Source organism: Oryx dammah, unplaced genomic scaffold (assembly GCF_014754425.2).
Source record: "Oryx dammah isolate SB20612 unplaced genomic scaffold, SCBI_Odam_1.1 HiC_scaffold_23, whole genome shotgun sequence".
In the NCBI taxonomy this organism is placed as follows: Eukaryota; Metazoa; Chordata; class Mammalia; order Artiodactyla; family Bovidae; genus Oryx; species Oryx dammah.
In genome coordinates this window covers 87,905,797-87,921,954 of record NW_024070207.1, presented here as the reverse complement: position 1 = coordinate 87,921,954, position 16,158 = coordinate 87,905,797, and the positions used below count along the sequence as shown (strand labels likewise).

At 41.6% G+C, this 16,158-nt stretch overlaps 1 protein-coding gene across 8 annotated transcripts in view; it reads right to left on the bottom strand.

The window, feature by feature from the left end:
* Window positions 1–16,158, bottom strand: part of ARHGEF9 (Cdc42 guanine nucleotide exchange factor 9) — a 456,114-nt gene that overhangs the window by 44,762 nt on the left and 395,194 nt on the right. For all 8 annotated transcript variants that reach the window (XM_040266119.1, XM_040266118.1, XM_040266121.1 and 5 more), the window contains 2 exons: window positions 14,724–14,853; window positions 4,834–4,965 (listed from right to left, as the gene is read on the bottom strand). In XM_040266119.1, the coding sequence (XP_040122053.1) occupies window positions 4,834–4,965; window positions 14,724–14,853 (262 nt within the window). The remainder of the gene's footprint in view (window positions 1–4,833; window positions 4,966–14,723; window positions 14,854–16,158) is intronic.

Genomic DNA, 16,158 nt, shown 5'->3' with positions numbered 1-16,158 from the left:
TTCTGAAAGAGATGGGAATATCAGACCACCTGACCTGCCTCTTGAGAAACCTATATGCAGGTCAGGAAGCAACAGTTAGAACTGGACGTCGAACAACAGACTGGTTCCAAATAGGAAAAGGAGTACGTCAAGGCTGTTTATTGTCACCCTGCTTATTTAACTTCTATGCAGAGTACATCATGAGAAACCCTGGGCTGGAAGAAGCACAAGCTGGAATCAAGATTGCTGGTAGAAATATCAATAACCTAAGACATGCAGATGACACCACCCTTATGGCAGAAAGTGAAGAGGAACTAAAAAGCCTCTTGATGAAAGTGAAAGAGGAGAGTGAAAAGGTTGGCTTAAAGCTCAACATTCAGAAAACGAAGATCATGGCATCTGGACCCATCACTTCATGGGAAATAGATGGGAAACAGTGGAAACAGTGTCAGACCTTATTTTGGGGGGCTCCAAAATCACTGCAGATGGTGATTGCAGCCATGAAATTAAAAGACGCTTACTCCTTAGAAGGAAAGTTATGACCAACCTAGATAGCATCTTCAAAAGCAGAGACATTACTTTGCCAACAAAGGTCTGTCTAGTCAAGGGTATGGTTTTTCCTGTGGTCATGTATAGATGTGAGAGTTGGACTGTGAAGAAAGCTGAGCGCTGAAGAATTGATGCTTTTGAACTGTGGTATTGGAAAAGACTCTTGAGAGTCCCTTGGACTGCAAGGAGATCCAACCAGTCCATTCTAAAGGAGATCAGTCCTGGGTGTTCATTGGAGGGACTGATGCTAAAGCTGAATCTCCAATACTTTGGCCACCTCATTTGACTCATTGGAAAAGACTCTGATGCTGGGAGGGATTGGGGGCCGGAAGAGAAGGGGACGACAGAGGATGAGATGGCTGGATGGCATCACCGACTCGATGGACATGAGTTTGGGTGAACTCCAGGAGTTGGTGATGGACAGGGAGGCCTGGTGTGCTGCAATTCATGGGGTCTCAAAGAGTCAGACACGACTGAGTGACTGAACTGAACTGATAGTGTTTTGATAGATCTCCTGGAACACATGATTCTCTTGCGTTTATCTACAGCAATTCTGCTGGGGACATCTGAGAATTATTTCAGTGCCCAATGATGTATGTATTTTTTAATTATTTTAGATCACAAGCCCAAAGAAGGCAGAGCTGTCTGGCACAGAGCAGGGGATTAATAATTACAGTATGAAATTCAGAACACTGAAGTGTTTTCTTACAACTACAGATACTTTGGTTTAAATTTCCCCTCAACAGGTTTATGCTCTTTTCCCATTGACAGAGAAGTTTTATGTTCCTCTGTTAATAGTAAATTATTTGTCCTTAGCAGGGAGCTGACAGAATATCACTTTTTTTTCTTGTTTCTTTGAACAGATCTTTTTTTTTTTTTTTACTTTATTTTACTTTACAATACTGTATTGGTTTTGCCATACATCAACACGAATCCACCATGGGTGTACACGTACTTCCAATCCTGAAGCCCCCTCCCACCTCCCTCCCCATACCATCTCTCCGGGTATTACTCACCCATTAAAAAGAATACAGTTGAATCAGTTCTAATGAGGTGGATGAAATTGGAACCGATTATACAGAATGAAGTAAGCCAGAAAGGAAAACACCAATGCAGTCTACTAACATATATATATGGAATTTAGAAAGATGGTAATGATAACCCTGTATGTGAGACAGCAGAAGAGACACAAATGTATAGAACAGTCTTTTGGACTCTGTGGGAGTGGGAGAGGGTGGGATGATTTGGGAGAATGGCATTGAACAGATCTTTTAAAATCACTGATATTATCTTAAAATCTTTAAAAACTAACTATTACTCATTCTAGAATTCATGAAACTAATCTTTGTCACTCCTATTAAACATCCTACCACATATAAAATGTTACATATTATCTATCCACTTGCTAGGGCCCCATGTTTCCTCTTCCTTTTAAAATATGAACTCATCAGAAAGCTTAGTGTAGTGACATTTGATTACTTAGCTTTCTTGTCCCCTTTCTTCCTTGTAAAAAGATTGCTGTGTTCTGGGGCATCATTTTTAAATCTGTGCCTAAGGTGAGTGCCTTACTCACCCAGTTCTAGTCCTGGCCCTTCTCCTTCTTTTCCTTTGCAGAGTTCCTTTGCCAAAGGAATCTTCACCTTCAAAAGGCTCTGTCCATTTCTTCCGGCTCTACCTCATAAGGAAACTGTTTTATAGCAATGACAAGAGGTCTCTCAACCACTCAGCAGACAAAGGACCTTGTCTCTTTCTATACCTTATTTTGGCTTCATGGTCATTTCTCAAAAGTTTATTCCCTATTTGCTGAATAGAAAGGCCTATTTTAGGTATCAAATAGAAATCCTCAACCATAGCCTCAACACAAGAATCATATATATATATAGCTTTAATAGCCTTTGAAAAATCAAGCTGTAGTTGCTGATGCTCTGAGAAACCAGAGTCAAGAAGGCCCAGGTATGTAGTTAGTGTCCTTTATACTCAAGAGTCTGAGTTAGCTTTGTTCTGGAAGGCGAGTCCACAGTTCTTGCTAGAAAAAGAAGCCTCTCATTGGAAGAAAGCTATGCTAGCTTCAAGGTTTCTTGTTTTTGTGATCCTTGTTGCCTGCTACCCCCATCCTGCCAGGTTGGCTTCCTTGAACCCCCAACCGTGCCTTGACTTCTGGTTTCTCCTTAATCACTGGCTCATATTAGCTGGCCTGGAGCTGACTCTCATTCCATTTTATTCTTCTGCTGCCCCTTGCTCATAAACTAATCCCACTGTCCATCTTGTTTCTTCCCTTTATTCCTAGCCTTTGCCTCACTATTTTGTGTCCTCGCTCCTGGCTCTATCTCTTAGTTTCTTATAGCTACCTCTTTACAGAGCTGAGTTTCACATTTTACTTAAAGTAATCTCAGCCTTGGCAGACAGGTACCCAGATTAACAGGGTCTGAGTTGTGCACAACTTTAAAATAAACCAGCTTCCTAATTGTTTTATTTTTCTCTATGACTGGTTGTTCTGAGTGTAAAAGTGCCTCAGTGGGAAGAATGGGCAGATGCCTATGGGTAACATGGCTGATATGCTGAGAATTTCCTTGGCTACCTAAATTAACCCTCAAAAATCTACCTCCTGATTTGATGTAAGTCTAAGGAAGAGTTGTGGGTAAATAATAAGAGGGCTGGGTGCTTAGTCAAGTTCCAGATTCCTAAAAATTATCTCTTCCAGGGTCAGGTCAAGACCGAGGCAGTAACTATCTCCATTAACAAGCCAGCTATCAATTCCAGAGCTGGTACTTAAAAGCTTATCCCCAAACACTGAGGAGGTTTCACATGAAACTCTATTTGTTCCCTCAATGTACCATCAAAGGAAAATGAACAAAGATTTAATACAAGATGTGGCATACACAAAGGACAGCGGCTTAAAAACAAATGTGTGATTCTTGTTCCAGGTTGGAAAAAAAAAGAAAGTGACTCAGTCGTATCCAACTCTTTGTGACTCCATGGACTGTAGCCCACCAGGCTCCTTGGTCCATAGAATTCTCCAGGCAAGAATATTGGAGTGGGTTGCCATTTCCTTCTCCAGGTTAGAAAACATCACAGTGTTTAACCTAATGTTTCATGACTTAGTATTCCCTTGCAAAGGTATTTGCTATGGGTGAGGAAGAGAAAAAAGGGAGTAAATTATGGAGAAAGAGCCAAGGGTAGGATGGTGAATTTAAAGCCACTCTAAGGATTTCTTTGGAAGGAATGATGCTAAAGCTGAAACTCCAGTACTTTGGCCACCTCATGCGAAGAGCTGACTCATTGGAAAAGACTCTGATGCTAGGAGGGATTGGGGACAGGAGGAGAAGGGGACGACAGAGGATGAGATGGCTGGATGGCATCACTGACTCAATGAACGTGAGTCTGAGTGAACTCTGGGAGTTGGTAATGGACAGGGAGGCCTGGTGTGCTGCGATTCATGGGGTCGCAAAGAGTCGGACATGACTGAGCAACTGAACTGAACTGAAGCATTCTTTGGTTTTGCCCTCCTCTTTTACTTTTCCTGGTCCCAAATTCTTTCCACCAGTCCTTGGAGCCAAAAGTTATCTGAACTCCCTATCCAAGGGAGGAGGTAGAGGAAACAGTATCCAATCTGGAGGAATCAGGCTGAAAACATATGTCACCTGCCTACCCACCAAGGAGAAGATACTAAGAAACAAACACTCATACTGAGTTAATCATAAGAGTAAGACATTTTCTCAAATGAATTAAAGAGAAGGGAATGTAAAGGAGAGCACAGTTGAGAGTTATAGGGATGTGACTCACCTTATAGAGGAAATGGGTAGGGGAACAGGGAAACTTCCTATTACAAAGGTACCTACCTGTAAGGGTAAATTAGGATTTCCTGTATTGGTTCCTAGGGCAGTAAGAGCCAGAAGGGCAAAGCTATTAGAGAATAAACAGGAGAAGGTGCTCAGGGAAGCCTCTGTTCACAAACTAGGATAGAGATATTATAATATTTTTAGGAACTGGTACAGATCAGCAGTGTAGTCTATCAGCTCTGGGTGGAAGAGAGTGAGAAAGATCACCATGAAGAGAAGGAGGGAAAAGTGTAAAAAATATGCCAACACAAAATTTATGAATTTCAGAGTTTCACAGCCAATAAGACAGCACTGCCTGTGATGTCAAGGCATACCAGTGATCATGATATGGAATTGCTGCCGATTTCTTGTCTTGTTCTTGCTTAGCAGGGTTGCCCACCTCATTTGGAGCAGGGATGACAGTGAGGAAGGGTCTGATGCTCCCTGAGGTGACCATCTCCCTCAGGGAAGAAAGGGGTAGGGTTACCTTCTTGCAGAGGACCATCTGGTGGTCAAACAGGAAGAAGACTCGCTGCTGGTTGCGGCCATAGGGCTGGTAGATCCAGGCCATCTCCCCAGTGTAGATCAGCTCCGAGCTCCTGTCTAGGATGTCCTCACCCTGGAAAGGACATATGATAATGAGAGGCAGCCAGGCAGGAAGCATGACATCTTTATCTGCCTGGAGACACCTAGAGTTGACTATACGCTGGGAAATAAGCAGGACAGAAAGGGACTAGTGAGGAAGAAGGAATGGAGGGAGGGACCCCTGGGAGTCCCTGAAAGGCTCCATGAGTTACAAAGACCCATAGTCTTGTTTACCCTGAAGTCAAATAAGCCCCGCTACCCAGGACTGCTACAGTCCTTCTTTACCAGTTGCTCTCTGGCCGCAGAGGCACCAGCTGCCCTGAGATGTCTGTCTGTCTGTCTGTCTCTCTCTTTCTCTTTTTTTTCCTATGAATCTTTCTTTCCATCCCAATCTTTCATCCCAGTTCTAAACTTTAAGTTTCTTTCTTGTACCTGAAGAGTAAAGCCTGAACAGGTGCGAGAAGTCACTTTGGTTCCCAGACAAGTAAAACAAGACAAGGAGGGATAAAGATGATTTTTAAGGGAGAGAAAGAGAAACCGTTCACCCTCTTAAAATTGTATTTCCTTCTTTTCTCAGTTCATTAAAATATACTGATTAAGTAGGAAATTTTATCACCACATGCTACCTTGGTCTGATATCCAGAAAGGCTGAATATCTTGCTTATCTTTCTTGCTATGTAGAATCAGACACACACTAAAAGCCCCATCAAGACACTTAACTCTTAGCTAATTCTATTCCAGTTTCCAAGGGCCTTTTATTTGTGGGAACTTGATATGTAGGGGTGTATGTCAGATGCCAAGCCATATCTGGCCCTGTTCTTAAGGAGTTTATACCTCAGCAGAGGAGTCTAATGCTCAGAACTTGTGGAATGCAAGGCAAACCATGGGGACAAAGAGCAGTGGCTCCATGATTCAGGAGAGTTAATATTTACTGAGCACCTACAGGGGTCAGACATCATGCTACATACTTTCACTCTGTCTCTTGGGCATCACAATAGCCCTGGGAGGTAGATAGTCTTGCTATCATCTGTATAGTCTGAGGGACAAAGAGGTCAAGTGATCAGCCATGGTCACCCAGCTAATTAGCCAAAGATCCATAATCCAAACCTAAGTCTGCAACTTCAGAAAGTGTGATCATTTTTGCCAATACATTATATTGTCTCTAGGCCAAAAAGGCACTGAAGGGTCAGTCCCTTCCTCTCTCTGGGTCTCAGTTTTTCTAGCTGTTAAATGAGGTATGTGAGGATGATCTCTAAGGTCCTAGCCCTGACACTCTAATGCTAAGATCTCAGCCTTGCTCCAAAAAGTTTCAAGTCAGAGTTAGACATGGGGGCTCCTGCATTTTCCTGGAAACAATCAGAGGCAAACAACCTAGGCAAGGCAGTGGCACAAAGAGAGGGGTAGCTAGAAATGGTATTCTTGAGCATACCACTTTTTTTTCAGTCTAAGAGATAGGAAGAAAAACAGGAGCTTGGTGGAAATATTTTCTAATAATACAATCTCAAAAAGAAAGCTCAGTGATACTAGTGTGACTTCAGACCACAGCCTAGGGGCTCCTTGGAATTTTGGTAAACACTCCTCCTTGGCGGGCCCACATACTAACTCAGAACCTCTGGAGGCCCAGGACTAGGAAAAGAATCCTTGAGAGTGTGGGGGCCATGCGAGGTTTTAGTGTTGGAGGGATGGGAAGCTGAAAGTGGTACCACTCATCCATGCCCCAACTTGAGGCAGGCCAGGAACATGTATTAAAATCCATTTTAAACATGTATGAAGTAAAAGAAAGGTATAAAGGGGGCCAATGCTATACAAAGATGCCCAGGATGACTTTTAAAGGCACAATTTGCTAAGATGAGGATGATCAGACCAAGGGTACTGTTCATTGCCATCTGGTCCACCCACTCTACCAGTGAGGAGTACCCCAATTCTATCAATTCTGTTCTAAGTACTAGCCATGAGTGCTACTTGGTGTTATTCTAACAAGAAGGAAACTTGCATAAATACACCTCTGTGCTCACCAAGCTGACTGTTGTTAGGTAACTCTATGTTCTCTGTTCCTCAGTTTCCTCATTTAAAATGATGATAATAATATGACCAATCTCATCTGGCTGTTGTAAGAATTATATAACATACAAAGTGCTTAGAAAAGTACATTCCACATAATGATAGCTATTATCTTGAATATTACTGTGTACCCTGAATCTTGTGCAACATGCTCCTATTAATACTCATAACCCAATAAGGAATGTACTGTTCAGTTCAGTTCAGTCACGTCTGACTCTTTGCAACCCCATGGACTGCAGCATGCCAGGCTTTCCTGTCCATCACCAAATACCAGAGCTTACTCAAACTCAAGTCCATCGAGTCGGTGATGCCATTCAACAATCCCATCTACTGCTGTCCCCTTCTTCTCCTGCCTTCAATCATCAGGGTCTTTACCAATGAGACAGTTCTTCGCATCAAGTGGCCAAAGTATTGGAACTTCAGCTTCAGCATCAGTCCTTCCAATGAATATTCAGGGCTGATTTCCTTTAGGATTGACTGGTTTAATTTCCTTGCAGTCCAAGGGACTCTCAAGAGCTTTCAACGCAATACAAAAGAATCAGTTTTTTTGGCACTCAGCTTTCTTCATGGTCCTATTCTCACATCCATACATGACTAGTGGAAAAACCATAGCTTTGACTAGGTGGACCTTTGTTGGCAAGGTAATGTCTCTGCTTTTTAATATGCTGTCTAGGTTGGTCATAGCTTTTCTTCCAAGGAGCAAGCATTTTTTACCTTCATGGCTGCAGTTACCATCTGAACTGATTTTGGAGCCCCACAAAATAAAGTTTGTCATTGTTTCCATTGTTTCCCCATCTATTTGTAATGAAGTGATGGGACTGGATGCCATGATCTTAGTTTTCTGAATGCTAAGTTTTAAGCCAACTTTTTGACTCTCTTCTTTCACTTTCATCAAGAGGCTCTTTAGTTCCTCTTCACTTTCTGCCATAAGAGTGGTATCATCTGCATATCTGAAGTTATTGATAATTCTGTCAGGAATCTTGATTCCAGCTTGTGCTTTATCCAGCCCAGCATTTCTCATGATGTACTCTGCATATAAGTTAAATAAGCAGGGTGACAATATATAGCCTTGCCATACTCCTTTGCCAATTTGGAACCAGTCTGTTGTTCCATGTCCAGTTCTAACTGTTGTATCTTGACTTACATACAGATTTCCCAGGAGACAGGTAAGATGGTCTGGTATTCCCATCACTTTAACAATGTTCCACATTTTGTTGTGATCCACAGTCAAAGAATTTGGAGTAGTCACTAAAGCAGAAATAAATGTTTTTTTTTTTTTTTTTTTTCTGGAACTCTCTTGCTTCTTCTATGATCCTATGGATTTGGCAATTTGATCTCTGGTTCCTCTGCCTTTTCTAAATCCAGCTTAAACATCTCAAAGTTCTCAGTTCATGTACTATTGAAGCCTGTCTTGGAGAATTTTGAGCATTACTTTGCTAACATGTGAGATGAGGGCAATTGTGTGGCAGTTTGAACATTTTTTGCATTGCCTTTCTTTGGGATTGGAATGAAAGCTGACCTGTGGCCACTGCTGAGTTTTCCAAATTTGCTGGTATGCAGTACTTTAACAGCATCACCTTTTAGGACTTGCAATAGCTCAGCTGGAATTCCATCACCTCCACTAGCTTTGTTCATAGTGATGCTTCTTAAGGCCCACTTGACTTCAGACTCCAGTATGTCTGGCTCTAGGTGAGTGATCACATCATCATGGTAACATGGGTCATTAAGATCTTTTTTGGATAGTTCTTCTGTGTATTCTTGCCACCTCTTCTTAATATCTTCTACTTCTCTTATGTTCATACCACTTCTGTCCTTTATTGTGCCCATCTTTGCATGAAATATTCTCTTGGTATCTCCATCTTTTCTGAAAGATATCTTTAGTCTTTCCCATTCTATTGTTTTCCTCTATTTTGCATTGATCACTGAGGAAGTCTTTCTTATCTCTCCTTGTTATTCTTTGAAACTTTACATTCAGATGGGTATATCTTTCCTCTTTTCCATTTCCTTTCACTTCTTTTCTCAGCTATTTGTAAGGCCTCTTCAGACAACCATTTTGACCTTTTGCATTTTTTTTTACTTGGGGATGGTCTTGATCACTGCCTGCTGTACAATGTCATGAACTTCTATCCATAGTTATTCAGGCACTTTATCAGATATAATCTCTTGAATCTACTTGTCACTTCCACTGTATAATCATAAGGAATTTGATTTAAGTTATACCTGAATGGTCTAGTGGTTTTCCCCACTTTCTTCAATTTAAATCTGAATTTGGCAACAAGGAGTTCATGATCTGAGCCACAGTCAGCTCCAAGTCTTGTTTTTGCTGGCTGTATAGAGCTTCTCCATCTTTGGCTGCAAAGAATATAATCAATCTGATTTTGGTATTTGCCATTCGGTGATGCCCATGTGTAGAGTCTTCTCTTGTGTTGTAGGAAGAGGCTGTTGGCTAAGACTAATGCATTCTCTTGGCAGAAGTCTATTAGCCTTTGTCCTGCTTAATTTTGTACTCTCAGGACAAACTTGCCTGTTACTCTGGGTATCTCCTGACTTCCTACTTTTGCATTCCAGTCCCCTATTATGAAAAGAACATCCTTTTTTTGGTGTTAGTTCCAGAAGACCTTGTAGGTCATCATAGAACCACTCAACTTCAGCTTCTTCAGCATTAGTGGTTGGGGCATAGACTTGGATTACTGTGATATTGAATGGTTTGCCTTGGAAACGAACAGAGATCATTCTGTCATTTTTCAGATTGCACATAAGTACTAAATTTTGGACTCTTTTGTTGACTCTGAGGACTACTTCATTTCTTCTAAGGGATTCCTGCCCACAGTAGTACATATAATGGTCATCTGAATTAAAATCACCCATTCCAGTCCATTTTAGTTCACTGGTTCCTAACATGCCAATGTTCACTCTTGCCATCTCTTATTTGACCAGTTCCCATTTACCTTGATTCATGGACCTAACATTCCAGGTTCCCATGCAATATTATTCTTTATAGCATTGGACTTTACTTCGATCACCAGTCACAAACACAAGTGGGCATTGTTTTCACTTTGGCTCTGTCTCTTCACTCTTCATTCTTTCTGGAGCTATTTCTCCACTCTTCTCCAGTAGCATATTGGGCAACTACCGACCTGGCAAGTTCGTCTTTCAGTGTCATATCTTTTTGCCTTTTCACACTGCTCATGAGGTTGTGGGGAAACAGTGGAAACTGTCAGACTTTATTTTGGGGGGCTCCAAAATCACTGCGGATGGTGATTACAGCCATGAAATTAAAAGACGCTTACTCCTTGGAAGGAAAGTTATGACCAACCTAGATAGTATATTGAAAAGCAGAGATATTACTTTGCCAACAAAGGTCCATTTAGTCAAGGCTATGGTTTTTCCAGTAGTCATGTATGGATGTGAGAGTTGGACTGTGAAGAAAGCTGAGTGCCGAAGAATTGATGCTTTTGAACTGTGGTATTGGAAAAGACTCTTGAGAGTCCTTTGGACTGCAAGGAGATCCAACCAATCCATCCTAAAGGAGATCAGTCGTGGGTGTTCTTTGGAAGGACTGATGCTAAAGCTGAAACTCCAATACTTTGGCCCCCTCATGCAAAGAGTTGACTCATTGGAAAAGACCCTGATGCTCGGAGGGATTGAGGGCAGGAGGAGAAGGGGACAACAGAGGATGATGGCATCACCGACTTGAGGGACATAAGTTTGAGTGAACTCCGGGTGTTGGTGATGGACAGGGAGGCCTGGCATGCTGTGATTCATGGGGTCGCAAAGAGTTGGACATGACTGAGCGACTAAATTGAGCTGACATGGGGTTCTCAAGGCAAGAATACTGTAGTGGCTTGCCATTCCCTTCTCCAGGAGACCACATTTTGTCAGAACTCTCCACCATATCTTGTCCATCTTGGGTGGCCCTACACAGCATGGCTCATAATTTCTTTGAATCAGACGAGGTTGTGATCCATGTGATCAGTTTGGTTAGTTTTCTGTGATTGTGGGTTTCATTCTGTCTGCCCTCTGATGAATAAGGGAGGTACTTTTATTTACTCCTAAACCAATGTCAGAGAAATTAGAAGTAATATGGCCAAAGTGGAAGAATATAGGACAGAGTCCCTCTAATTATCATGCTTTAAACCATCAAATCACAGCAAAATAATGATCCCATAATGGAACAACCAGCTGCCTTGGAAGATTTCTAAGGTGAGAATGTCAAATACTTAGGTTCTGGGGCCAGTGCTGCCACCAACTCACTTCCTTGGGAAGCAGCTTAATTACCATCAATCTGCTTCCTCATTTAAGGGTTTCTGTTTGACCCACTTTACATGGCTGTTTGAGAGCATCAAATCAGTTCACGTAAGGGAGAGAGACTTTAGAGTTTAGAGCTCTCTGCTTTGCCCTTCTGCCCCTCTTTGCCTTGACCCATCAAGTGCAATCACTTCTTACCTCCTCTTCCCTTACATGCCTTCTGTTTTCTTCTATTCTTCCATGATTTTGCTCTTCTTAGGATATATTTGCCCTCACTGGATAGCCAAGGCCACATCTCATTCATCTCGATATTTCAGTATCTAGCATCTCATTCTAATTACAGGCTAATTATCTCATGTGGGGCTGTGCCCTGAGAACATCAAGGGAGAGGACAAGGGAAATGCTATCCTTCTCATAGTTTATTTTTGATTCTTCCTACTGGCAGGAGGGCAGGGAAGTAACAAATACATTCAGCTCCACATTGTATCTAATGGTCCAAGGAGCATGCTTCATCCAGTCACTTTAGCTTGTAAGTAGATGTTTTTGCTGCCTCCATCACATTTGGCTTTTGTGTTTCCTCTAAATTCTTTGGATTCAGAAGTCCAATGGTAAACTAGAACATGCTCTTGAGTATTGTGCAACCAGGCTGTTGAGGGGAGGGGTGTTATGAACAAGTAATCACAACTACACAAAATCAAGTTCCTAAACACGAGCTTCAAATTTGGGATCCTGGTAAAAAATCTCCAGAAAAAAATAAAAAAGATAAAAAGAAGCGGTCACAGATATGCTCCTTCTTCCTTCCTTTCAAGTGTATCTAATGCATGTGAAGGGTAGCAAAGTGACAGCTTAAACAAATATCAGCATCAGAGAAATTAGAAATTTCCAAGAAATTGTAATTCTTGGGTACAGGTTCTTCTTCCTTTTGCTCCCCTAAGCTGTCCAAGGTACTTATTATTTAGAAGTATAGGTGATACTGACTTTTAGGAGTCCTAGAGGGTGAGGCAGAGCAGAGGGTACTCAAAGAACTCTAAGCCCCATAGGTTGACAGGGAACAGGGATGGTAATGGGAGGTGGGCAAAAAGACGCAGAATGTTTATGAAATAAGTTAAGGGAGGGCCAGGTGTGGATATAATACAAGATCTCCTGCTCTCTAGCCAAATGCTCTGATTTATTGAGAAGGCAACAATTGCTATTGCCTGTATACTACCAACTGTCCACCCTCTTTCCTAATTTCTTTTCAAGGGATATTAAGCTCTGAAGGTTCCTTCTATGACTGTTCTTTTTCATTTGACAAATTAAACTTGAATTATTCTGTAGATATTTTTAACAGCTACCTTGTTTTTTCAAACATCTGGAGGAGGTAAGGGAGTGGCAAAAAGAGAAAAGCACTGCTTCATTTTCTTGATGTGCAAGGCTTGTCCACAGCAGCCCCCACCAAGCTGGCAAGGTGGCAGAGCTTCTCTCTGCCTGTTCAACTGCTTGGGTAGGTGGAATATACAACGGAAGGATTCAGTGAGTTTGGGCCACCTAAGCCAAGAGCCAACCAGCCATGGAACAGACATATCCTGTTTCTTTCTGGGGGAGGCCCCAGCACTCATCCACCTTTAGCCTTACTGGGATTTGGATTCCACCCCCGCCAAGACAGTTTTACTCTCTTTCTTAGATATGGACACTTTATTGCAGAAACAAGTCCCTGTAATATCATAAAGGACAGCAACTGGGCTGCAGGAAGCAGAAGACTACAAGAATATGTGGTGCAGCAGTGAAAAGAATACCCTCTTAATTGAATTATTCAAAATGGAAGTATTTAAACACTTTTGAATTTATATCTATCTTTTGTGTTTACTTTTTAAAACAAAGTGCTTGTATTTGTATCTCAAAAAAAAAAAAAAAGAATTTGGAGACTAGTTTAAAGTTTTAGTTTTGTCATTGACTTGCTATTTGGCCTTGCTGAGGAATAGGCTTCTCAGACTTTCACCATCATTACAAGGTGTGCATGTGTATGTATATGCACACACATGTACATAAGCATGACCAGGATTGGTGCTCAGGGAATTCACTAAAACCCCTTGTGACACTGACATTCTAGAAGTATTTAAGACTAGATATGATACACTTGCTCAAAACTTTGGGCCTGGCTTCTGAAATATACCCAACAGGCCTTGCTAAAGAAAAGCCTTCCTAGAGGGCAACCTCTCTGTATCTGGTAAGTTCCACAGTGACCACAGAGTCTGAAAAGTTAACCACAAAGAATTTTTCTTCTAACTAACTTAAATAAATAAGGGCTTTGTCAAGCAGGGTTGTGTGGGCTTAGAAGAGATTAGAGGACAAATCAATCATGCTTACAAAAGAGGGAGAGAGTAACTGCCTCCTATCAATCCTACCTCAGATTTGCCTTTTTGTTTCTCTCTCCCCCTCAACCTATAGACATAAACATATAAAATTCTTTCTGAGATGCTGAATCTCTAAATTATAGTTCAGTACTTTCAAGTTGGGTGTGATTGAAGCTTCCTGAACAGGGCAAAGAATTTCAAGCTATTCTTGGTATTGTATGACCCCAGATGCAGGGACTGGCAGCTCAGAGCACATGGAGGAATTAGAAAGTCTTCCAAGTATTGGAAAGGAGAAAAATGTTCCATGGGATAGTCAATTGCTGCTGGGAAACTTGTATTACAGAGAATCCCATCAAGGGTAGAGAAAAAGAGACCTGCTAGCCAGCCAAAGTTTCAGAGTACCTGAGACTTTATGGGCTTGCTAGAGGTCATTTGATCAGGCAACTAGGCAAAGCAAACCAGACAAAGGGAAAGAGAATCTGTGATTTTCTAATAAGTATGTGCCAGTGCTGGCTTCTTATGAGCAAGAAGGTCTCTTTAGATGTTTCCTTCCTTTCCCTGCATCTCAAAGAATCACTTCTGTTTTCTATTCTATATGGGGACACTATCCTTCAAATAAGACTCAAAAATATGCCCACTGCTCAGAACTGGACATTTCCAGCCATTTACATTAAAGAGGAACAGAGGTCATAGAACAAAGGAAAGATGATTTTTTTTTCTGGATCTTGGTTAAGTAACTCTAAGGCTGATATTTAACCCCCTCAGAATGTGCTAAAGTATATGAGAAGTTAGAGGAATACTACCTCTCAAATTACAGGAAATTATACCTGTGTGGAGGCCAGTGGAATGGGGACTCAATTTTACACTATGACCACGAGGCTTAAGATTGCCTCTTCCTTGCCACTCCAGTACTCTTGCCTGGAAAATCCCATGGACGAAGGAGCCTGGTAGGCTGTAGTCCATGGGGTCACTAAGAGTCGGGCATGACTTATACACCTCTCATTAGCAGTGAGTTTTGCCTTGGCTCTAATCTAAATCCTTGCTCCTGCTTTTCAAATATTACTACTCTTTTTTTATTTTTGGTTAAAATGTGAGGTTCTGGCTAAGGTATTTGAACTCTCCAGTGTCCCTGCTGGTGAAAGTGTCCTACCTCCCAGTCTAGAACAGAGGCTTGCCACTGTGCAATCTTGTCAATATTCTCCAAGCGACGCTTGCGTTCATTGATCTGCTGAGTCACATTTCTCATGACAGCCAGAGCAGCTGCCACATACCTGTAGTCACTGTGAAGACACAAAATTACAAGTTGGATGAGTTAATGTGCCATAGAGCCAATGTGCTAGGTGTCAACCCTAACATCCATTATCCTGTTCCTACTTAGCAACAGAGCCCTCATTTTCAGATGGAATCCATGCCATGTGGAGTAAAGGAATACATTTCCAAGAGGTGATTTATGTGATCTTGTTCGGTTAAGTGATATATAAACAGAAATACTAGGCAGAACTTTTGAGAAATCTCCTTTAAGAAAGACAGAAGGCCTTTCTTTGGTCCTTACTTCATCCTGATGCTTAGAATTTAGATGTGAAGGCTGAAGTTCTTCCAGCCATCTTGGATCATAAGGACAAGCTCCATACTCGCCAAGGATCAAGAAGGGAGCTTTACACATGGCATAGTCCAGACAACTTTATCATCTGTTTTAGCACCTATTTCTAGGGAACTCTGCCCAAAGTAACTATAAAATAACATCCAAACCTTTCCCCCACAGAGATAGACTCCTTGGACACAAATCAGACTTTAGTCCCTGACAAGTGGTGTGGTCTTTCACAAATCACATTTATCTTCTCAGTGACTCATATATTTTATCTGTAAAATGGGGGAGAATTACAGTAGAATTTGTTGAACTTTTATTAATCCATGACAACGGTTTTACTCTTGGCTTATAACAAACGTTAGCAGTATTATTAATACAAAGGAAACATTTCTGTAGTATAGATGTTATATGGGTAGTCTCTCAAAACCTCTAACTCAGAAGTATAATCCTAATCCCATTTTCCTGGGACTTTGGATGGCCCACTTGTTGAAGGTTATATCACCCTGCCAAGTTTTCTCTGCTTGTCTGCTCTAATTTCCAATCAAATAGCTCCTGTGAAAAGCATGTTGAAAGTGAAACCCCAGATATTTGGTGTAATTACTATAAACTGAGAAGGCAGGAGGATGAGTTATGGTCCAGTCTTAACTAACTTTTCCTTAGAGAAGCTGAACATGCTTTGTGGTCACTAACCTGCTCACTGTCCCAGCACCAACTGGAAAGAAGAGAAGAGAAAGAGAAGAGCACAGCAACTGTCTTTTTCTTTCCTAATATATTGAGCTGTGGAGTGGTAGATCAAACATAAGCACAGGAGAAAGGGAGTTGTAACTGCCAGGGCAGATGCCTCCTCTTATCTGGCTTCCCTGGCTCCAGTCTTTTCTCTGCATACCTTCCAGACTATATTCTTCAAATGTTACTACATCTTATCACCCCCAGTAACAAGATACTCACTACATATCCTAAGCAGTCTATTCTGTCTCAAGACAACTCTGTTAACATG